This window comes from Semicossyphus pulcher, unplaced genomic scaffold, assembly GCF_022749685.1.
Source record: "Semicossyphus pulcher isolate SPU_LCO1_2020_fin unplaced genomic scaffold, fSemPul1.0.p SCAF_18, whole genome shotgun sequence".
Taxonomy (NCBI): domain Eukaryota; kingdom Metazoa; phylum Chordata; class Actinopteri; order Labriformes; family Labridae; genus Semicossyphus; species Semicossyphus pulcher.
The window spans coordinates 13,114,734-13,139,335 of record NW_027211691.1 but is presented as its reverse complement, the minus strand read 5'-3'; the positions used below and the strand labels follow the sequence as shown (position 1 = coordinate 13,139,335).

The window sequence follows — 24,602 nt, the reverse complement described above, 5'->3', positions numbered from 1 at the left end:
TTCCTCGTTGATGGAGTCATAAGAGGCGATTGTCCAAAACATCTAAAGAGCACAATCTTTTGAAATAATCTGCAAGAATCTTAGTCTGATCCTTCTGTATGACACAGAGGTCGACTATCAGCTGCTGAGTAAAGGCACTTCCTTCTTTTGACTGGATTTGTCTTTTCCACTCTCTCATCACTCCTTCTTTCCCTCCGACAGAGACGCTGCCCAGGCCCAGGCTTTGGTAGATAATGACATCCTCTCCTTGGATTAATTGTGAGGGACACATTAAGCAATGGGGCTGACACTCCCTGTAATTAAAGTGTTCACACCGACAAGTTCATACTGGAACACTTTCTCCCTCTATCTACCGCTGGAACAGTGGGCCTCTTTGGAAATGGGATGAGACATTATTGTGGCATGTTTGTGAGAAACTGCATGCATCACCTTGTGAATTCAAACACAAACAGGAGGAAGATAAAGGCCCTTCCTTACTTCAATTGGCCTGATGTTTGTAAAACGTAACTGAAACCAGGATATGAGACGAACCCACCTTTCACAACACATCAAAAGTCAGATGACAACAGACAGGATCAGGGTTTGCAGTCACCTCTTTTACTCTCTACTCTCTCGACTGGTTTTCCTGCATGCAACTTAAAGGTATAATAAGTAGGATTTTCCTAGAAAAATAATATATAGACTTTTACAAGTATAATATAATATAAATCATCACGTATGGGCCTCTATACATGTGTGTTGGTGAGTGTGTGTGCAGACCCTTGTGAGACCCTTCCCTCTGCATGTATTGTTTGGCTTTGCTCGCGACATTTTCAGGTGGGGCGCTGTTGTGGTTCCCTGAGCCAATCACAGTGTATAGGTGAGTGTGGGAGTGGTTCAAATTAGCAACTGGGCCCCATTCGGACTGGCGAACATGGCGAAATAGCGATGCAAAGCTGGCCTCCTTTCTGTTGGACATGTAGGTGCCTTAAACCGGGTAGGACAAGCTAACCAGCGGTAAGTATGCAAGCTCAAAGCTAACTGGCAGATAGCATGCTAGCGCAAAGGTAGCAGGCGGTTAGCATGCTAGCACAAAGGTAACCGGCGGTTAGCATGCTACCGCAAGGGTAACCGTGATGCTGTCAGTGTTAGCTCGGCAGGGTTGGGCGTGTTCTCGCACAAGAGAGTGAGAGTGAGCTTCTGGTGACGAAGAGCCCAGGAGGAGGGGCCCAGTTTGAATTTGTTGTTGATAAAATGCAAGAAAAAATCCTACTTATTATACCTTTAAGACTGCAGAAAGGTAGTCTGCCAATACTACATAGACTACAAACACACTACAGACAACAAAACAGAAACCTTCCAATACCGAAATACCAAAAAATTTGTAGAAAATAGAGATTACACACTGCTTAACAAAATATACTCACTATGACAGAGAGAAAGAAAGCTAGAAATTGTGAGCATGCATGAGACATTTAACATGTCAGAAAAATAAACCTCCTCATGAGGAATTACTTTCTTCTGTAATAGCAGCTGAAGACTCCTATATGCATAAATGTCTTCAAACATACGTCAAGTTGTAAGGAGTGAACCCTGATGCCTGGGCCCTTCTGTGAATCTGACACAGTACACCCAACGTAGAGCCTATGAATCATATGCTAGCCAATAAGATCTGACCACAACAAACAGCATTGTAAATAAATAGTAACCAAATACAACATTGGCGTGTTGTCATAGTGATTACCAATTCCTGCTCAGTTATTATGAGTTATTATGCCAACCTCTGTTTGTTACACAACTGTGACAATGGTTAAGCTGTTCTTGCCGTCACATGCCCAGGCCTCTTGAGAAAGCTACGTACAGGCCCAGTTTGGCTATTGTGTGTGGTCTCTGTCTCCTACCAGCAGGTGCTAAACAGAGGTCAAAGATGAGGCACGAGTATCACAACAATGCTGGAAGAAAAAAGCGAGCTAGGGACTGACTAGTAGAGAACAGCTCACCTCTAACAGCACATTTAAGGTCACGGTTAATGTGCACAAAAAGCCATGAAAAGGGTCCAGGTCTTTAGCATATTTTCCTTATGAGAACTGTCGTGTGTAAAGTTTTTCTTTGTTGTTGTATGTCTTTCTCCACAGATCCAGTCCCAGCAGATGGCTGTTGTGATTTGTAAATATATATAAATATCACATCGGCCAGTTTATATGGATGGGTTTTGTATTTGTGTCTATAAAATCTTCTGTGTGAACTGGTAAAACGGTGAGAGTGAACATCTGTTTGATCTTTATCTTTTTTTTTGTGTGTGTTCTTTTTTAACCAGTGAGCACCGCTTTCACACATTGCTGCCCAGCAAAGTCCATGACCTTTTCAGGAACACAGGCATGTAGCCTTTGCAGTCATATCTCATATTGAGCTCCCTAATGCTCTGACTGTGAAAGCTGTGCTTGCTGCTACGTCGCTCCTGTCCTTGCCTGCCTGCTCGCTATCGCCCGGGGCCATTGGGGCCCTCAGCGCTGTCCACTGAAAAAAAAAAAAAAAACCTCATCCGCTGTAATTGAAGAAGCCACTCTAATGTGACATGCACGTGCGAGTGCACAGAAAGGTTTGTGTGCATGTAGTCACACTTACACATGCACAGACAGACTGTATACACGCACACTGTACACATAAGTGCCCACACATGCACACACCCTGACAACATTGCTCTTTGGTAGAGGTTATTGGGGGGTTGGGAGGACTCCGGTGACCCCACGCTTACACAAACGCTTGCACACACACACCATAGACCAATAGTTGCCCTTTGACTCTACACGACCCCTCCTGAGCTACCGAAGCACTCAGCTCCTCCTCGCATCTCCTTGTGTTCCTGTGCTGCTGTTATGGGTTCCTGTTCAGCAGCTGAGGGTTCTATTGTTGTGTGACAGCGGTTCCTGTGTATCCTGTCACGGCCTGCTGCTCCCTCTGTCCGCCCTTCCTCACTAAAGTTTCTTCTTCCTTTACTTGAGGTTAGATTCGCGTCTCAGGTGGCCTCACACTTGCCTTACTGTATAATTTGGACGGGAAACTGATGAATAAAACAGGTGAAAGGCTGAGTATTGCACTCTTGCTTTATAGTAGAGTTTAGAGGCCATTCCGATTGTATGATGTTAAAATTCCTTATTTGCAGGGATGCAAACTAAGTTACAGTATTAAAAGTGGAAAAGGACTGTTTCCTACCGCTATTCAGTGTTTTTCGGGTATTTTCAGTAAGAAACTGTAACAAAATTATATTGTTTTGTGATTTATTTTGAGATTCAAGGCAAGATAGAATATTTCTGAATTAACTTGTGCAATGAGATTATAGATATAAATGTTATTTAGGAAATTGGAAGGAAAAAGATGGCCCTCGTATTTCTGTGGTCAGGTGGTACAATCATGTCACGGCTGTATGTTAAGATGGAGAACACATCCTTTATGATTAACAGCCAGCCTCCCGGACTCAGGTTATCATTACCACTCCAATCTGTGCTGCTTGACTCTCAACAGGTTTGCTCCCCAACAACCACGCTGCTGTTGCAAAGCACCTTGGGTGTTCCCAAACTTGCCCGCTGGTAACCCATTACCTAGACATACGGAGACAAACGGCACGAAGGTACGCAAATGTTGATGCAATCAAGTTGCGAAAACATCTCCAGGGCCACCACGCAAACCCCCTCTCTCCTCTCCCCTCCCCTCCCTCCTTCCCCACTTCTTTTAATCTCTCCCTCTCTCCTTCAATTATCACAATGTCACCACCACCACTGGGAAAGTTTCCTTTCAGTGAATTAGCAGGACGAGCCGTGCAGCGGGTACGCTGGTTCTCTACTCTGTCATTGTCATGGCGGTGGCTCTGACAAAACAGTTTGCATACCTGCTTAAGTATTACAGAAATTAACAACTCCCTTCCAGGTACAGTAATCAAGGGGGTGACGGGAGACAATTAATTAGGTCCATCTGCATCACTGCCTTTACATAATTAATGGGGCTCATTACTGAAACACTATCATGATGTGGAGCATGCTAGCACACTCACTAGCTCTGAGCATGAAAGCACTAAAAGCACTCAGAAAGAAGGGATGCTCGTTTGTTTGTTTTATTTTGAAAGTTTTTCTCTAATTGTTCAGCATTAACTGCTGTTTCCCATACATATCTGTCAGCTTTTGATTGGATTATTACACATGTTTTGTTAGCGTCCATGCTAATCCATCTGAGAAACAGTTACACAGTCATAGTCATAGTTACAATGCACTGGCAATTTGCTCTTGGGCATTGATTTGGGGCTGAAATCTCTTACTTCCTACATGTTTTTCTTTATTTTATAGCAATAATCTGTTGAGCTCATACGATGTTTTATCATAATGCACACTATGGTATGTGCTACATATGTAAATAGAAGTGAGGAAAGTGTGAGGTAAGTCTCAAAGAATTTCAATAATGATGTCATAATTGGTGTGTGAGCTAACGCCCCCTCACTCAGCTGTTATCCACAACACTTGAGGCTATTGATCTTTGACGGAAACTCATTCTTTCTACTTCCTTCCTTCCTGACATCAAATTAAAGAGCACACAGGTAGATCGGCCACTGACTCACTCACCCTCTCTCAGCTCTACGGCTGACACCTTAACCTGCCAGCAACACTTAAACCTTGAAACAACTCAAATGATCATATGGCATGGATGGATCTCTAATATAAAGTTAATTGGTGAGAAAGTAAAAATTAGATTATGTTTTATGACTGCCTTGTGAAAATTACAAGTTTGATAATAATAGGCCATTTGCAGGTTGGTTATTGGATGTGGATTCTTTTTTATTGTTTCAGTGCTGGAGGGAGAGACAGCGTCAGAGAGGTTTTGTTGGGTGTGAAGTTACAACACAGCACACAGGATGACAAATTTAACTTCATTATAATCATATTTAAAAAAAACAATTTTACCCACTTCAACTTTGTCATTTGTTGTGTATTTCTCCTTTTAAAAAAATGTTGTAATTACAAAATATGTGATGTTTGGAGCACTGCTTTACATTTACTTACAAAATCTTAAGTTAACTAGTACGTGCATCTGATATTAAAGTGATAATCTCGAAGATTTTCATTTACATCAATGTCTGTTAAGTCGCTATCTATCCCTGAATGAGCTAACACAATGGTGATTGAGCCTATGGCCCACTGATGAAAGCCTTTGCATTTGCAGTATTATGGACTGGGTGTCTGGTGCGACTTGTGCGGAAAAAATCACAAGTGGCGCCCAGTTTGTGATGCGTTTTCCGTCACCCAACAGTGGTTGGTCTGCCAGAGAGGGCAGGCGGAGCTTAGCGGCTGCTTTTCCGGTCTCTGCAAGTGTTACGAGTAAACAGTAATCTACTATGGCTGAACAAACAAAGAAAAGATCGATGACTACAGATACGACAATAAGTGACAATCCAAAGAAAAAGAAACATGCTGTGTTCGAAATGCCGTACTATATACCACATACTACATACTACATACTATATACTACATGCTATACACTGCATACTGCATTCGGTGGTAGTATGTAGTATGGCAGAGCTTTTCAAATTCATTTTGCAGTATTTTTCCGAATCAGTACGACATCTGGGCATTTTTGGCATACTGCACATTTTGCTTTTGTTTGCATACTGCACACTGCATTTTGGCCAAATCAGTACGTACTGCAGGTATAGTATGGCATTTCGAACACAGCATCAAACTTGACGTTAAGATGAAGGCAAACAGTGTAAAAAGGAAAGCGACCGTCAGCGAGGAAAATCAAGAGTTACAACCATTACAACAGGAGCCAACCGTGGACGTCACACATGTAACACTGTCTGGATATCTGGGAAGTGTGCTCCTGCAATTACCATTTATCGCCATAGGTGCCGCCAAAGAGAACAAAACGGAGATCTTCAAGATTACAACTTTAAAGTCTCGTCAACATTCGGTAAAAATAATGAACAGTCTGCTTGTTCCATTATATCTGATGTAATGTAACACATGACGACAGTTAAGAAACAAGACAAACAGTTAAAAGACATAATATATCTCTTAAATTCCTCTATCTGTTACTAAAGTAGAGGTTCTAGCATTGTGTAAGCTTATTTTAATAGTAGATTAACCTTAAAATACTTTCAAATGTGATCCTCTAAATGAGTTTAAATTCTCAGTCTCCTTGTCTTGCACCTGACATATAACTGGCATCAAATGAGACTAAAACAAACGAGGTATTTTCAGTCCCTTCTTGCCCCAGATCTGATTAGTTGAAAATGTCACACTTTATCCTTTTTTAGAGTGTGCTGTTCAATAACTTTCTAAAATTGGCTCAATATCAGACTGCTGCTGTTCTTGCGAGTGCCTTGTTTTCCTTCTCCTCATCCCTCCTTTCTCTCTCCCAGCTAATGAAGGCCTCGTGGCCCACTGTTATTAAAATTACGCCCTTGCCTCTGATATTAATTGGGTCCGTAATAAGGCATGCGTCGGATTCATTATTTAATTGCAAGGGCACATTTGGAATACAGTTTCTGAAATGTATTTTTAATGAAAAACACTACATCCTGACCTAATCATATCAACCTTATTCTATCTAATTAAGGATGCAAAAAATCATTAGAGTTGCAAAATATTAGTTTCAGCTCTGTCGGGCGGCTCCTTTGCTCGGCTTCATGAATATTTTTTTTTCCTGTCGATGATAAATAGTTAATGAGGGAAAAGTGACAAAAATTTGCATGTAGGCAAATGAGTCTAATAGGGATATGTCTTTGCTGAGGTGGGAAAGTGACCCTTCTCTCAGGAGAAATTGGTACAATAATTATGAAATAATGGCAAAGCCCATCTTATTGTGATGAAAAATGGTCGGCTTGAATAATGTAAAAATCATAAAATGCAATAACCCTAAATTTTCATCATGCTGGAGAATGTGTTAACGTGTTAGCATTTTATCCGTTTAATAACGGCAAATTAGGGACAATATGAAGTACGCTGTAATTGTTGCCGTGGAGGGAGATATGCAGTAATGCGAGGATGATTTAGCAGTGCCACCGCAGCAAGAGGCCATCAGCCGCTAAATGAAGCATTTTCTTAATCACAAACTTTGGGGCTGTAATTTTCTTTCAAAGTCTCCAAACATTGGGAGGTTCAATTTTCTCCCAATAAACAGGAGCATCAGCATTCCATTAGCAGTGGTGTAGTCACCTCTCAGAGCCAGGGCTGCAGTTCATTAAAGCTTACAAGACGTGTCTAGAAAGAGATGGACAAGGAGGAAAAAGCAGTAACACTAAATGTATTCAGTAAGTTATGCATGTTTCAAGTAACATGAATGTCCCCTTTTAAAGTGCCAAAAATGTAAACAATATTCATCATCTTTTTCAGGAGTTCAACTTTGATAGGATTCACTATCAACAGGAACAGGAAGTGAGGTCAACTTCTGAAGACATCTATTTTGGCAGATGATGCAAAGGGGTTCCTCTGCAATAACAACCTGCTCACTATACATTATCCCACTTATTACACGGCTACCTACTTACGAAATCTATAATTTGACAACAAATATTTATTTGGAAAAGTTTTAATTAATTTAAAAATTATTATCTTTCCATTTTTCGCTTAGTCCACTACACTCACAGCTGCGTCCATAACAACGGTTAACTCGAGCAAGCTAACTGAGCTGATTTTACTCACATTAAGATAAGCTAACCTAGCTGTTTTTACTCACATTAAAATAAGCTAAGCTAGCTGTTATGACTCACATTAAAATAAGCTAACCTAGCTGTTATTACTCACATTAAAATGAGCTAAGCTAGCTGTTTTACTCACATTAAAATGAGCTAAATTAGCTGTTATTACTCACAATAAAATGAGCTAAGCTAGCTGTTTCTACTCATGTTAAAGGGAAACAATTCCACTGATGGTGAAGTAAGACAAGTTGAATGGGACCGCAGGAATCAGCGCAGCACCTGATTGAGGTTTTCTGTCTCGTCACTGTCAGAGTCTGTTGACATTTTCTTTTTTATTCACTGTCTTTAAACACCACTGTATCCTGTACTGTTCTGTTTATGTTTACTTCATGTGCTGTCTTCACTTGTGTAGATCTCTCTGTCGTAGCCTACAGTTTTTACATCGGTGAACCTTTATTGGTTTCTCTCAGCTGTTTTGTCTCTTGTCTTTTTTCCGTCTGAGACCGACGTCAAATTTACCGGACATTCAGATCATAATTAGCCAATCAGAATCAATAATAATGTTCAATAGAGATTGTGTAAAACTAACTGCAATCAATATTTTCTTTTATCTGACAAGAGCGACAATTTCAAAGAGACACAATTCTGTATTTATCATTAGTAAACATATATTTATTCATTGGAACAAGGTCCATCATTACATCTCTGCATCTAATTGTGTTTTTAAAGATCCATTCATAATGTAAGTAGACTGTCAATTTGTCAATGCAGGGCTTCTCAGAGCAAGTTGTTTTAGTAGTGATTGGATTTCCCCTATCATAAAAATATTAACCACTTTGACCCCCCAAACATTTTTTTGTAAAGCCTGTTTTTACCCCACATAAAAAAACAAATTGTTACATCATCAACCAGCCATTCCATATTTTTCAAGTTCACTGTCTGGTTCCATTTTACCCCTTTGCAGCCATTTGAACTTGTACAAGCAAAGAGCAGGGGAGTTAATGAACACGGAGAACACGGACCGATGTGTGCCACTAACAAATCCTACAAAATAAATTAAAGGGGGCTGCAGTTTGATCGCTGTGTTCCATTTCCCTTATCTCAACAAGTCACATTTTCAATCACTATGCAAAGATTTTACACTGGGTGTAGGCTCGGTGCTAATACGTTGCCTTTCCCTGTGTCATCACCGTCGACCTGCACTGGGCTGTCAAACAAACTCCAAAGCAATTGCAATTTCTGGGACATAGATTTATGCAAACTGGGACCTTGCATTCCCCATGACACTAAGTTGTCCACTTTAAGAGAATGCCCAGTGCAGCTTTTGCATATATGCACCCCAGTATGTGTTGATTGAGCAGTCTTTCTTTAATGAAATATCTTCGGAAATTGGTTTCCACAGACTAATCAGGCAGCCCGCTAGCCGGGATCCTGTTTTGGTAATTATCTTGTACTAATTAGAATGAAGCTAAAGACCTCTGAGATGAATTCTCAGCTTTCTGAAATGTAACTAAAGAAAATGTAATGACATAAAATGAGCCTATTGTATATATCTTCTCGGACGTAATATCTTCGTTAAAGTGACCAAATAGAAAGAGGTATTGGTGAAGAGAGTGATAGCATCATGGCTCTTCCTCTCCCGTTCGTTTAGCGCTCAAACATGAAACAAACCTCCCGGGGGTTACAGACAACAAACTGTAATTCCTTCCTTATTCACAGACCAATCTAACAGATTAGTAATGGTGACCTTTTGACTCATTGTCTCGTTAAGAAAACATCCATTAGCCCAATTAATCACCAAGGGTTTGAGGAGAAGACCGTTGTCTACAGAGACAGGAGAGGCTGCAGTGTGGGGAGATGCTTACCTTACGCCTCTCCCCATTGTAGCCTCTCCACTGCTCTGCTTTCTTCACAATGTAGCTCAGCTCCTGATTGGACAGCTCCAGGTCTTCAGGCAGGAAGTACGTCCCCTCCTTGGCTGTGAGCCGCTGAAAGACGTCCAGCATGCGGCCATTGTTGTGGAATCTGGAAGATGTAGTGTGAGAGGAGAAGTCAGCAGGGGGAAGTTGTAGCAGGATTGAGGCCATGCTAAATCACTGCCTTTGGCCGCATAAAGGTCACATGGGGTCAAATTGGGGTCAGATGTGGGGTCAAACTGTCAATACCTACCTTGTGCCAAGCAGAATCATGTCCAGTTTTTACTTCCACATTGGCTGGCTTTTGTTGAAAAGGTCGAATGACAATAAAACCAACTTGCTGGAAGAACATGTGAAACATCTATTGATTACACAAAGCGTGTTTGCAGTGTAACGCTCTATAAATATATAAAACATCAATTCTAACACAATGAAAGAGCAAAAAGGAATCAAACAAATTGGCCTGTGAGTGGGAAGCACTTTGTTAACACAAGCTGACTGTAGCCATGTCTGTGTTTGGCTGTGTGTCTGCGTGGTTGTACATCTGTTAATGTGTGGGAGTCAGATCCTGGGATCCTCTTCAGTGTTAATGCTGAGCTTCAAAGATGGCAGATGCAACGGACGTGCTTGGTTGCAGATGTGTCTGGAGAGACGGGCCTGAGTCACAAGGAAACATTCTGCACAGCAAAAGGCGTATTGATTCATACCTCCAGATGAGCGCACATCACCAAAGTGTTATTTTTCCTTTGCCACACAAGGGTGCACGCAGCCAACCCCTAAAAAGAATCACCATGTCTGTAAACAAATGCCTTGGCTGACCATCAAAACCAGCAGACCTTGTGCCCTTCCATAGAGATTCTAGCCTGTCAGAGGGTAATCAACTCTCAAATAAAACCAACATCAAGGAGGCCGGGATTTATACAAGACGCTAGTGTGGAGCTTTGAACCCAGCATCATTCCCCATCGCTCTTGGGAGAGGGATGTTTGTAGAATCTTGACCTCAGACACAGGAATAGCATGCATTCATTTTCATCCTACACTTGAATTGTGCTTCTCATTCATTTATGCTGTCTCTCTCTCGTGGAGAAATTCAACATCTTTGTATGTTTGGCATCAAAACAGTCTCCAGTCTTAGTGTTGGGAGTGCCCTGAATGTAAGTTGTGTATGTATTACTTATTTGTTCAGTGTGACCTGATGATGTGTTAACTTAAGGGCTACAAAGATTTGAAAGTATTTATGACAACACGATCATGGTGGATAAAATAAAGGGTATCTGTGTTTGGAACCTTTGTACATTAAATGAAAATCACTCCATACATTAGAGTTTCCTCCCAATCTCACACCAATACAAATTCCTTTTACAGCCCATGGGTCCATTTTCTTCTAAGAAGAGATAACTGATCTAAACAGCACATCCTCACTGAATGCTGTATGTACATAACTTGAGTACTTAATTCCCTTCCACATGGAATCCCTCACATACACATAGAAACCAATACTTGTGTAAGGGAATGCAAACTAACTCACTTTTAAGTCTTGGACCGTGTAATTTGGGTGTAACTGCACCCGTATAACTGTCACATCACTTTTTTTTGTTGGTGTTTATGAAGTTTCAAACAGGATAGAGGTGTCTAACACATCACTAATGTGTATTTTTTGCAGCCAGTGAATAAAGGCTGCCTAAAATGTAATTAAAAAAGGATAACAGTCCATTCTATCTATACATATAGCCTGGGGCATTTTTTTTAGAAATAGGTCACGCTCTGTGTCAGAGCCCCTTCCTTGCAGCCAATAGGAAACTGTAACCCATAAAATTATCAGCCTTGCTTCAGCCTCGTGGCCTACATTCAATACAAACCCGTGTGGCGGTTGAGTGGCAGAAGTCATTATTCCCGGCTGCTGTTTTAATATTGTCCATTTAGCCGGAGCCCGATAAGCGTCCCGCTTACTGAAATTAGATGGCACCCTCTCCTCGGCCGCCAATCTCAAACTGATTAATTCAATAAGGCTTTTCTTACATTTTGAGCTGTTAATGGAATTTGGTCGTATATGAGGGTGGGAGAACACACCTTGGATGAATGCTGAGTTACATTAATCTGTAATTTATCACCCGTCCTTATACTTTTGCACTTTCATGCTGCAAAAAATTGTCCTTCTATTATTTAAAAAGTGCAATAGTCATCTTTTACGCTGAAATGTGGACTTATCGGTGCTGCAGAGTATGTGTAAGTCTGCCCTCCCGTTGTAATGCAGTGTCAATCTCCTGTAATTTTAGGGATATACAGTTTGGGACCAGCCTTCTTTTCCTGTTCATCCCCACTAACCAAGCTTCTAACAGCTCTATAGAAGGCAAAAACATAATATAAACCAAGCAAGAGAATGTTTCAGCATGGTTGACCTCAATCTGCAAGACATGAGTGGAACACATAGTGCATTAAGATGCTCGCCACCATGTATATGCAGTCCATTTCAATATGTATGAAACCTGCGGTGATTCCAACCATGCAAAACATTCAGCCTAATCGGATAATGTAAGGGGGTTATATGTTCACGCTGTATCAAAACACATCTAACTTTTCAATTCGAAACGCTTTCAATATTACAACCAATCGCAGAGTATGGTGTGTTCAAAGAAGGCAACTGTGTTGCATGTGTGTACTTCTGCTCTGTGTCTGATAACGCATTGTGTGTGCGTGTGTGTGTAGATGTGTGAGGTTGATGCATAACTGCTTAAGTAATTCCATGCGACTATAAAATCAAAAAGGATTAGATCAACATTTGTTTTCATTTTCTGTTGTTTTTGTGCTTTTCTGTGGACAGAGGAGGGAGAGGAGTGGTGGATGGGGTGAAACACGGCATGCGGATGCGGGGGTGGACGGTTTTGGAGTTATTTCTGAACTGGTGCTTGAGAATAGAAAGCTGGTGAGGGCCTGAGATCCTCCTCACCGGCAGACGGTCCCTACAGGGAAAACTACCCTTGAAAACTGGCGACTTGAGTCGTGTTGTGAGGATTATCAGCTACCACAAAGGTAAGACGTAGAGCTCAAAGGAAAGGAACTGAAGCCACTGGAAATAGAATTGATTGTATTTATGGGAGAAAGGTGAAAACAAACAAGATATATTCACAGATTTTCGTCTACCTGTGTCACTCACCTGAGCAGGTAAATGGAGAGGATGGTGATGGAGAGCAGAAAAAGGACTGCGTACAGGAAGAGCGTGATGATAACTCCCGCTGCTCCTGATTGGTCGGCGCGATAGAAGTGCCAGTACAGCTTAGCTGCGTCACCCACCGGTGTGTCTGGGCTGTAGGCGAGACGCTGAGGAGACACAGATTGAAAGAAAAGGGAGAAAAAAGATAAATCAGTAACTGTTAGATGTATACGACTGGACATTTGCAATATGGAGAAGCTCTGGCTCAAGACAGGGATTGATCAGAGGAAGATCACATGATGGCTTAAGGACTGAGTGTCACACTGGTCAGCTGGCGTGACTCAGACTCTATGTCCTAGATTGTTTTGTTTTTTTCATTCACAAATATAACAAAGGTTTTGAATCATTCGTGGAAATGTATATTATTACTAATAGAATACTGATTTTAGAATGATTAACCATTTAACTGGGATTTGATTTAGATTTAGACCGTACCTCTTGTCAAGTGTTTTAACAAGCAGTCTAAATCATTTCAGTCCTCCTCACTGACAAAATCCAACACACTGCCAAAAACGACACCCATCTAACCTTGCACATTTTTTTCTCACCCTCTCCCCTCCCCCCTTTTTTGTAATCTAAAGTCACTTTGCCAAGATAAAGTGAACTCCTATTTAAAGTGCACAAGTGTCCAAGTTATTTTTAAGTGACTTACCCCGAGGACGGCGTCCACTGCAAAGACTGCCAGGGGGTCGAGGACTGTCCACACTCCCTGAGCCATGATAAACTTTGACGTGAAGGAAGGGAGTGAGCCAAATATCTGTTGACAGCCCCATCTGATCAGAACCAGCAGGAACGTTATGGCGTTCAAGGTCAGGGGACCCACCACCACCATCGCCAGCTCCTCCCGGGTGTGGAGCAGAGAACCCTGGTACACCAGGTCCACCGTGTGTGCGTGGAACTGGAATCTTACGAGAGAGGAAACAGAGGCGGGTGATGTGCATGTGGGTAGACTGAGTGTGAAGTGTGTGTGTGTGTGTCAATATGTGTGTGTGTTTGTGTGGTTTGCAGCTCAAGGGCAAATGGTTAAAGCAATTCACATACTATGTTGGTCTGTTTGTGGTTGATTCAATCATATTGAATTAGGTTGATGACAATTAACATTATAATTTGTGCTTTTTCTAGTATGTGCAGCCTTACTCGTCTGTCACGAGTACATCTGCTCAAAAAGTGGCAAAATCAAAGATGAAATGGACAAGTCGCAGTAACAGTATTTACACCTGTGTTATTGCAAATCAGTTTGAAACTCAAGAAAGCTTTTTCAGCCTCCTATAGTAAGTTAAACTCCCCGTTTACAGCAAGCCTCATGAGTTTCTTAATCTTCCATCAGTCAGGAGGAGGTAGAGTCAGTGGTGGGAGAGGAGAGGTCCAGTTTTTGCTCATTAATTTCCATCTGATTTGCTCCAAGAGTCGAGCGTCTCTCAGATTCTGTCCATTAATCTGACAGTGGAGGTCTATCTGAGGCAAATCTCAAAACACAGAGATTCAATCCTCCAGAAGTCCCTTTAGAGCACAGAGATTATCTGACTGAATGAAAGATTCAGGTAGAGGAGTTCAATGTTAATTTTAACATGGTAGGCCTTTATTCTTCTGATTAATTTGGCATTTTAATTTCATTTCAAGAATGACAGGAGGATATTTTTTATAGAACATCAATATCAATTTGTCATGATATGATCATAGAATTAGTTTTTTCTTAAGTTTTCCTGCTTTCATACTTGATATTTTACATGATGATGATCAAATGAATTTAAAAGTTATCAATACTACTTAGGAGGCAGCTAAATGTGTGCAGCGTTCGAGTCCAAGACAAATTTCCCTACAGAGACAATAAAGTATTGTATCATATTGTAACGTATTGAATCGTATTATATCGTATGGTATCATATTGTATCTTACCGCATCATATTGTATAGTATGGTAAGGCATAAACATATTGTATCATGCCGTATTGTATCGCATCGCATCGTATTGTATCGTATCGTATCGTGTCGTGTCGTATCGTACCGTATTGTATCGTATCGTATCGTATCGTACCGTATTGTATCGTATCGCATCGCATCGTATCGTATTGTCGTACCATATTGTATCGTATTGTATCGTATCGCATCGCATCGTATTGTATCGTACCGTACCATACCATATCGTACCATATTGTATCGTACCACATTGTATCGTACCGTATAGTATTATGAAACAAGTTCAATACATTTTACATTAAATATTACAAGTATTTGACAATAGCAGCATTGTTCCATATTAAATGCATTATTCAATGTTAAATCAAATTTGATGTCTCCTTAAATGTGATACTGTATTGAAATGTGCTTTATAGCTAATGTTGATACTGACCATTGGTTGAAAGTAAATGCTCACTTCTTTGTGTGAATATTTTCATTTTATGCTTTTTCTTCTCTACATTTAACAAGGAAATATTGAACCCTATTCATTTGACAGATGGTTACAAGATGATTAAATTACAACTAAAATGAGCCTTAAAATACAGCGACATTCATTTTTAGTACAATATCGAACGTGGGACTTATCAGAGCATTTTTAGACTGTTTAAACACTTTCATGTGTTAGGGTGAAAACATAAGAATATAAAAGAGAAAAGGAAGAAGGAGAGCTGATGGTGGTTAAAGCAACACCGGGGCCAGAGGAGGTTTGTCCTTCTGCAAAGAGAGACAGAGAGTCAGAGAGAAGGAAAAAGAAAGTGAGATAGAAACAAGAAGGGAGGGAGGCTTGTCACCACACTGGCCACACTGAATGTCACTTGGTCTCTCTTTCTCTCTCTCTCTCTCTCGCTCTCTCTCACTGGGCACCAGCAGCTCTGGACATTGCATGGAGAGAGAAATGCTCGGAGGGAGAGCAGGCGATTTGGACATGTGGAAGTTGTCATCCAATGTTGACCCCCTCTGTTTTCACATTTTTGTTTTTTCACCTCCTACCCACCCCCTCAGTCCATCCTTTTTTTTCCTTTATTCAGCCACATTTTTCCCTTCTTCCTCCTCTATCACTTTCCATGAGTTAATGCGTGATGTTTGCAGCCCCATGTTATTGTAATAAAAACCTGCTTGTGTGCATGTTTGCAGCCAGCGTGTTTTATTGTGATGAATTAAATCAGCACCATATGCTATTGAGATGAGATTTAACAGTTCTGTGGTATCTTATTGCTGTTTATTATCGATGCTGTGTACTTAATAATAACAATAAATTCCTTCCAAATAATGTAGCCTTTTGGGACTTAAAGCTGAGTGGTGAAACCAACAAACTCCCCCAGCAGTGGTTTGTTAATATTGAGGGTGTCTTGTTAAAATGTTAATGGGGGGATTCCAAGCAGATGATTTGGGCGTATCCAGTCTGTGCATGTGAAACACATGCACAGACTTTAAAACACTGCACATCCTCCACATCTCATTTCAACACAATTTTTGCATGTGTGTGTGTCTGAGCTGACATACGTGTCGTGTTGTGTGTTTGCCTCTGTGCCTCAGCAATCTATATATGTATCTGCCTCCATGTAAAGGGATTTATGTCAGCAATGTGTGTGCTCAGACAGTGTCTATGTACTTCTGTGTGTGTGTGTTTGTGTGTGTATCCCTATACTCCCCCCGCACCATGCATGTGTGTGTGTGTGCGTTCAGGGCGATATCAAAGGAAGCAAACTCACTTGTTGACAGGAACTGCGATGGCCTGGAGGTAGAGCCACTGGCTGCAGTAATGCAGGTAGAGCCTCACAAACCACATCAAAGCCAGCAGCAGCATAATGAGGCCGAGCTGCCGAACGGAGCCACGCCAGCTACTATGCGGCTGTTGTTGCCGAGGCAACGGCAGGCCCAGCTCGGACGGCAGCATGCGGAGGGCCAGGCGGGCTCGGTCGGAGAGGCGCGAGGGGCAGGAGGCAGGTCCAATCGGTGCTGATCTGTTTTTAGAAAGAAAATGAGACCAACCATAAGGATAAGGTCGTACTTTACTTTTTCCTTCCCCTAATATTAATAATACTAATTTAATCCTAAAAATTATTTGTGTCATCCTGTTTTTTCTGATACTACCCATAAGAAATTCTACTACCTATTCCACTTTTACTTATACTACTGTGGAGGCAGCTAAATGTGTACAGCATTGCAGCAGCAGTCGAAGACAAATTTCCCTACAGGGACAATAGTGTAACGTATCAGTCTCGTATCGTAAGGTAAGGTATCGTAACGTAACGTAACGTAACGTAACGTAACATAACGAATTGTATCGTATCAGTCTTATCCCGTGTCGTATCATATCGTATTGTAACGTAGCGAATCGAATCGTGTTGTATCGGTCTCATCTCGTCGCACTGTATTGTATTGCCTCGCAATGTATCGTATTGTATCCCTATTGGTATCATCTTGTGTCATATTGCATCGCATCATTACCGTCTTGTCTTATCACATGTTGTATGGCATCGCAATGTATCATATTTTATTGCATTGCACCGTATTGTATCGCCTCACAATGTATCTTATTGTATCAGTATCGGTATCGTATTGTGTCGTCTTATCGCATCGCAATGTATCGTATTGTGTCGTCTTATCGCATCGCAATGTATCGTATTGCATCGCACCATATTGTACTGTATCATCATGTATCGTGTTGTATCGCATCATACTGTAAAATATTATATCGTATCGTATTGTAAACAGTTCCTGCATATGGGTGACAGCGTCTGTTTGAACAATTTAAACAGAAACATGTCTGTTGTATAGACATTTGTTGACTTCACCAGGTAATACATTTAAAAGTAAGTTAGATCTATTGATTTGTAGGTTCACACATACCTTTGTTTTCTGTCATTAGGTGTACATTCACATGCATGTTTTTGTTCTCATCAGAAGTATTCAGTAAAGGTTTATAAACACTATATTTCCCTAACGTGGTATTCAAATCATCACACATGCACACAAATGTACTCTCACACACACATGCACACACAAACAGATAGGAATCCCTTCCAGCAGTGCTCAGCTTCCCTCTGCACCTCTGCCTCCTCTGTGCCGCCCTTTGTCAGGCCTGCTCAACTATTCCCTTTCATATAGAGGGCACAGATGGAACAGTGCGAGGCAAGAAGAGAGGAGAGGAGAGAGAGGAAAGGGAAAGAAAGGAAAGGAAGCATACAACACTGTAAAATGTGTCTGTGTGTATAGGAAATTAAAGTGTATTTATGTGCATAGACATCCGTTTATTTTAGTTTGAACATGTCAACATAAGCAGACACTGATGACCCCTATCGTCTGGCTGACGGTAATTAGCACGCGGCTAAAGTCGGTGTATACAGCTTTGGTTAGCATCACAGAGTGTGACTTTAGGCCTTTGCCTGTGGACATCCCTGTGTCTCACCACTGTTTCCCACAACACAGTAGGAATTCACTTTGTAGTGTGTATCTAGGGAAAATGGTGCACTGCCTAAAGACGAAAAAGGAGAAAAAAAACAGAATCAATTGTGTTACCCCCCTCCCCTCCACCACCACCAAATAATTAGGCTAGACTTACATCAAAATGCAGCATTGTGTTTTCTTCTGCTCATAATGCTGCTGAATTATGAACCGTCACACAGCAGCATTTAAAACAAAAAGAGATCATCTTTGCTGGTCCTGTGAGGTGGGTACGCTCTCTGAAGTGTTAAATTATTTGAAGTTATCAGGTTCCTTCGTGGATGCACACAAGAGTGGCGGTGTAGAGTACAGCACACATGGGAGAGCTCGAGATTCATTCAGAAAACGCTCAGTCAACAGTTTGGGCTGATAAATATTCATAGCTAGGCTGAAATAAACTCGAGTGGAGGATAAACATCTGTTGTACGAGTCAGTTATCACTCTGTTCCGTTATTTCAAACCGAAGTGTATTTCCTGTATGAGGTCAGTGAGCTGCTGCATACGTGCTGCATTTTCTGTTAAATGTAAACTGAAGGCACCGTTAACTTGTCTTTTTTGTGCTCTAGTATTTGTGTGATTAAAGAACAAGATGTCAGTTTCCATAATAATGAAGGACGCTGACAATAAGGATAACTTTAAAGCCAATACACTAAATCTTTTGAGTAAATAAAATGATGCAAAGGAGCCGCACATGACATAATATGTCAGCTTTTTAGGTCACTACAATGTAAAGCCTTTTCTGCTTTGACTTTATATTGAAAAGTGTGTGATTTCAGTGTCAAGAGTGTGTTTGTACTTAAAACATAAAACTGATAATGTATGAGCGAATGTGTGTCTCTGCTTCTCTATTATGATTTATTTTGACAAAGAAGCTTTATTTCTGTTCCAGGCTTTATCACGACTTGCTTTCACTGTGTGGTTTAAAAGTGCTTTTCCCGCATGTCTGCAAAAGTGGAATTACAGAGTAGACAAAAAAGCAGCGTGTCACAGACACAGGCAAGATGCTACCCTGTCAAGTAACATTAAACGAAAACAGCAAACACAACCTGACGCCCATCTTTCATATAATGAAGATATTGATGATGCATGAAAGAGGGGTATTTTTAGACGTCTTCATGTGGCGGCCGCTTCCAAAGGAAACTGGTAACATGATGTGAAATCTGTTATCGCCACTGAATTGATTTCATTATGGCACCTCCAATTACAAAAGTACAATGCAGAAAAAGAGGGGAAGGCAGGGGGTGGAGGTGTGGGCTTTTTTATCTTGCAGGAACGAAGGATGTTTCATTCCAATATCACAGCTTGTCCCCCGAACGACTGATAGCATGTGGCGTAGCAGCTCAAAGATGAAACTAAACATTTCAACAGGAAGAATTGGCTCATAGTACTCTATTTTAATTGTACTTTACATGATTCTGTGAAATCTGGGCCAGAAGCTGTTCACTTCATTATCTCAGTTTTGATACATTTGTTGTTCATTCCCATGTCATCCCAGCACATTGCATAGGACACATCATCCTCCTCAAACCTCGCCATCCAGTGCCAACGCTTGTAAATCAAATTTAACTAGCGTATATCTGTCAACAACTCGAGCAAGAACCATCACGCAGGCCGTTTTTCACGATGTGTCCCTAAACGTTGTACGGCATGACAACAAACGGGAGCTGTGCTCTTAAAAATAGCACAAAGTGAATAGCAAGTACAGACATGTATTAAACCTTTAAGACGGCTTGGGTAATGAGAGATGGAGGAGCGGGGGGGAGGAGAGGAGTACAGTTGGGTGTTACATTTTAAAAAGCAGATTTATGGTGAGAAGGCTCCAGGGCCGAGGAGGCTGAAGGTAACCCTCAGAATCCCTTTGCAAGGCCCTGATGGCTTAAACCCTCCAGTCTTAGGCCACTTAAAGTATTCGACTTATCCCTTTATTTTGGGGATTAAGTTATTTTTTTTCTGTCACTTTCTTATTTGGGCCACGGGCATTGTTTATAAAAGCACACGTCTTTTCCCACACAGTCGAAGAATGGTTTGCTGTTGGGGAAATAGAGAAAGCAAAAGATACAGTGTGGAAATAGACTTAAAAGATTGACAGATAACGTGATTGTTTTCTTAGTGGCCCAGATGCACAAGTGTTGTGGTGATTAAGGAAGAGTGATTATCTGAGGTGTCGAGAGATAGGACTGAAGATATCACGTCTTTGTTTACATTTCATATTTGAAGAATGTTGATAATGCATTTGTTTTGGATTGTGACGGTATCTATCATCGGTCCTCTATGGGTTACACAACCAGGTCTATACAAAGCTGTTATTACAGCTCTAACTGTACAAAAAGAATCTGCTGGATTCATTTAAAAAACATGTAGTGTACATTTTTTGTACCTTATTACAGTTTTGTCAAATCTGACAGTGAGTAAAAGAAACACATTTCTTCAACAAAAAGAACTTGAATTTGGTTAGAGAAAAACCGTAACTTCAGTCAGGCCCTGAATTCAATACACTGCAATAACAGTACTGTTCAAACTGTGCACGGGATCGTCCCACAATAATAGGGAGAGGAGTATGTACTACACTTACTTTCCCTTGTGTTATTATCAGGCCTGTTAAATGTCTCTTTTAGTAACAGCCCTGAATAAATGTTTCATCAAAAGCTCTCTGAGATGCATGTTTATAAAGTGTCAAAAGCAGCCATTAAAACAGGACAATATCATGTAAGCACATTTTACAGCCACCAAAGTTTAAAGGAAACATACAAAAGACAGTCACAGTCTAATAGGGCGAGCAATCATGTCCATTACCCAACATAGTGAACATGAAAACTGAGTCCTCTCCACTTCCCTTCATTTAATTATGAACACAAAAACAAATAATGTTTATTTAATGTCTTGAAGCTTTTGGTGCAGCTGAAAAGGAATTGTGGAATTTCCCAACCATTTAAATCTGAGTTCCACCATCTAAACATAAGTGTTAAAAAAGTAATTTAATAATCAAAGCCATGTAAACACTTCCATTAGACTTTAGATCATTAAGAAGTAGGTCCAAGGTGTCCATCATTTGCCCCTGGCAAAAGGTTAGGAGCTAGGGTTGTAAATCTCTCCCTTTCATTTTTTTTCTCTCCCTTTTTCTCTAACCTACAAGACCATTGTTCATGTCTTGTGTGAAACCAAAGGTCAGAGTTGAATTACTATTAAAGATAAAACCACCATCTTTTTCTGAACATAGCCTAGTGATTTGGTTTCCTAAAACTATTCCGTTAGGTTTTGGCACCAAAAGTATTTGGTTAGAGTCTGGAAAACACCAGGAATTGGGCTGAAATATTGAATAAACTGACTTTTGGTTTGAAGCAGAACTCCAAGCAGGTTCTCTGGGGAAAATAAGTATATGTTTGGACAGACTAAATTGAAAGAAGCACCATAAACCCTTTTGTCAGTGTTGATGGAAAAAAACTTCTGAAACATGTCTTGCAGATGTCATATATACTGTATGCATAAAGTGTATACCAATCAGCCATTATATGGCCCTGTTGTCCTTCATTGGACCACTTTTGGTATGTACAGACCAATGCAGACCAGGAACACTCCACAAGAGCTGCAGTTTGGAGATGCACTGACCCAGTCATCCAGCTATCACAATTTGGCCCTTGTCAAATCACCCTTGCCAAAATGGCTCACATCGCACATATCCCACCCACTGACAGGTGCCATTGTAACAAGGTAATCAATGTTACTCACTTCACCTGTCAGTGGTCATAATGTTCTGGCTGATTGGTGTACTGTTCCCTCAATTAACAGTGTTTATCTGAAGTTTTGGATCATGATACTGCATTAGAGCTGAGATTAAGTCACAGGGGTTTACTTTATGGTTATTATTAAATTATTGAAAAGAAAGAAGCCGTCCTTATCACTGCTCAAATGGCAGCTAGAACACAGACAATATAAGGAGAGGGGGGCTAAGCTAATGTAGCCCTTTTTAATGATGTCTTTGTAAAAGCAATGAGATGCTGAAACACACACATACACAGACACACTGAATGACCTTTACAGTGCTGTTAAAATTGCAAAAGACAACAATTTGCCATTTCCACTATCTAGAGCTGTTCTTGTCATGAATATTTATTTGTTGAGCTATTGTATGCTTATACATATGCAGAACTATGACTGCCTCTGCATATGTATTTCCATACATGTCGCATAAACATGAACAATGCACACCCTGTATGCATGCCAGCGCGAGTGTACAACATGTACAGATGCTACAGTCTTTCCCACAGTAGAAATATTTGGCTTTCACTGCCTATTCACTTCACACACGCAGAAGCACAAAAGTGTACGTAATAACTGGCATAAAGCGGGCCTTTGCACAGGTGGGGCAAATATAAAGCAGGAAGCCATGAAACTTCACAAAGTGGAAATCACAAAGAGACTCACTCCCACAAGATGTATTAAATGATAATCAGTGGTTACTAAACTGGTATCATTTTCCAAAGCACCTTGAATGTGTGTGCGCATGGAAACAAGTCGAACAGAGCAGCACAATATGCCTGCGAGGCCTTCAGGTAATTGAGTCATTTTTATATCATCCTGAGAGAAGTTTTATTTATACTTAAAATAGTCACAAAAAAACACAGAAATCTGCTTTAGATTTAACTTCGTGCTCCCTCTTTCTCCTTCACTCTCTTCGCTCTTACATTTTGTTTGTTCCAAGAACAATTATCTTACCATTCAGGGGCTTTATAAGCTCAGTTTTTTACAGAGACCCTGGCAAAGTGAAATCCACATAAATGAGTTTCATTGACAAAATGGGAGCACAGTGGCAGGTATTTGGGGTGTAGTTAAAAGAAAATTATGGATTTGTGACTCAGCTGCAGAACTGGAGTTCATCATCATATAATTAAAATAGTATAACGATGCAGCACCAAATTATCAGAATTATTTGCAGCTGACAGGGAGCGGCAGAGAGCATAATCAGAAGCATTGAAAAAAATATGTTCCACTTAATTAGGAATTCATGTTTGACTAAGAGTTGGCTTCTCATTTTTACAATGTGAGGGAGGTTCTCACATACAGGCAAGAATATACTTTATTGGCAATGAAAAAGGCCACGAGAGCTCTGTGCTGTTGATCAGATGAGTTGCAATGCTGACAGAATAACGAGCTGATAGAAATGTTGCATTCGTGGAACCAAGGGGCAGACTGGGAACAAATATTCACATAAGCATCATGTTGGGCAACCAAAACCCATACATGGGATTGTCAATATTGGAGGATTACATTAAAAGGTACTGCAGATGATATTAATGTGTTTAACGACACACAATCAGTACCAAAATAAAAATTATTAGTTTTGGACTATGATCAGTAATTGTACTTGCAGTCGTTATTCATTAATTCACTCTTCCGACACATACGGTAACCTTACGGGAGTCTCGACTAGTTGCCTGGGACCTCAAAGGAAGAACTGTGCAATCCCAGAAAATAGTCAGGCCCATAACACCTTGTTTATGTTTAGTGTATAATGTGGTTTGATTTTAATGTGTAGATTAAAGAGAGAAGATTTAACATGCTAATAATTGAGCTTTAGAGGTGTGAGTAAGAAGATTTTGTTACCTTTGGAAAAGCTGAGCTAGCTGTTTACAGTCTTTACTGCAGGCTAAGCTAATAAGTTGTTAGCTTTAGCTTCATACTGACCACGTTGTTTACCTTCTCATCTACAATAACCCTCAGCGACCCTCAGTAACAAGAAAGTATTTCCCAAAATGTCAACCTGGTCCTTTAACACACTTTAAACACATCAAAAATATCATTGTATAGCAAAAAGCTAACATCCCTTATCCCTCTTATCCCTCTGTTTTTTTAGTATGACGAAGAAAAAGAGAACTTTTCATATCACTGTAATGTTGTCAGAGTTGTCGATGAAACTCAAGGCTAGATGTTCAACTTACATTTTACGTTTGACATGGCTGTGAAGGAAATGTCTCCATTTCACAATGGGTAATGCTAGCTAGCTAAAGGGCCGTTAAACAGCAGTAATTTGATGAGTGATAGCATGACTACTGCACTGGCCAAACAAATCCCTCCTGCAAAAACAAGTTTTGGCCTCCGCACACACCTTGGACTTGTTTAGATGCATACATGAGGTAGCTGTTTCATTGCCATGCAACATGTGGAGTTTTTATGGAGCGCCTGACTTAGCACGAGAGGATTAAAACATGGAAATGGCAGGTCCCTTGGAGCGCCATAAACTAGGGTGGAAACATTTCAAATGCAGATGCACCTGGGATCAACAAACACACTGGGGCTTCCCAGGCTCTCATTACACACACAGCTACTACAACTACCAGCAATGAAGAACAGGTTGTTTTTCCCTCCATAAACTTTTTTTTAGGGCAGTGAGAAAATACTGAAAACATTGT

The 24,602-nt window shown here is 40.7% G+C and overlaps 1 protein-coding gene across 1 annotated transcript in view; it reads right to left on the bottom strand.

The window, feature by feature from the left end:
- ofcc1 (orofacial cleft 1 candidate 1) overlaps positions 1–24,602 on the bottom strand; it is a 190,650-nt gene that overhangs the window by 14,310 nt on the left and 151,738 nt on the right. The window contains exons 20-23 of the mRNA XM_069667856.1: positions 16,461–16,712; positions 13,443–13,695; positions 12,734–12,897; positions 9,529–9,688 (exon numbers count right to left, since the gene is read on the bottom strand). Coding sequence (XP_069523957.1) covers positions 9,529–9,688; positions 12,734–12,897; positions 13,443–13,695; positions 16,461–16,712 — 829 coding nt within the window. The remainder of the gene's footprint in view (positions 1–9,528; positions 9,689–12,733; positions 12,898–13,442; positions 13,696–16,460; positions 16,713–24,602) is intronic.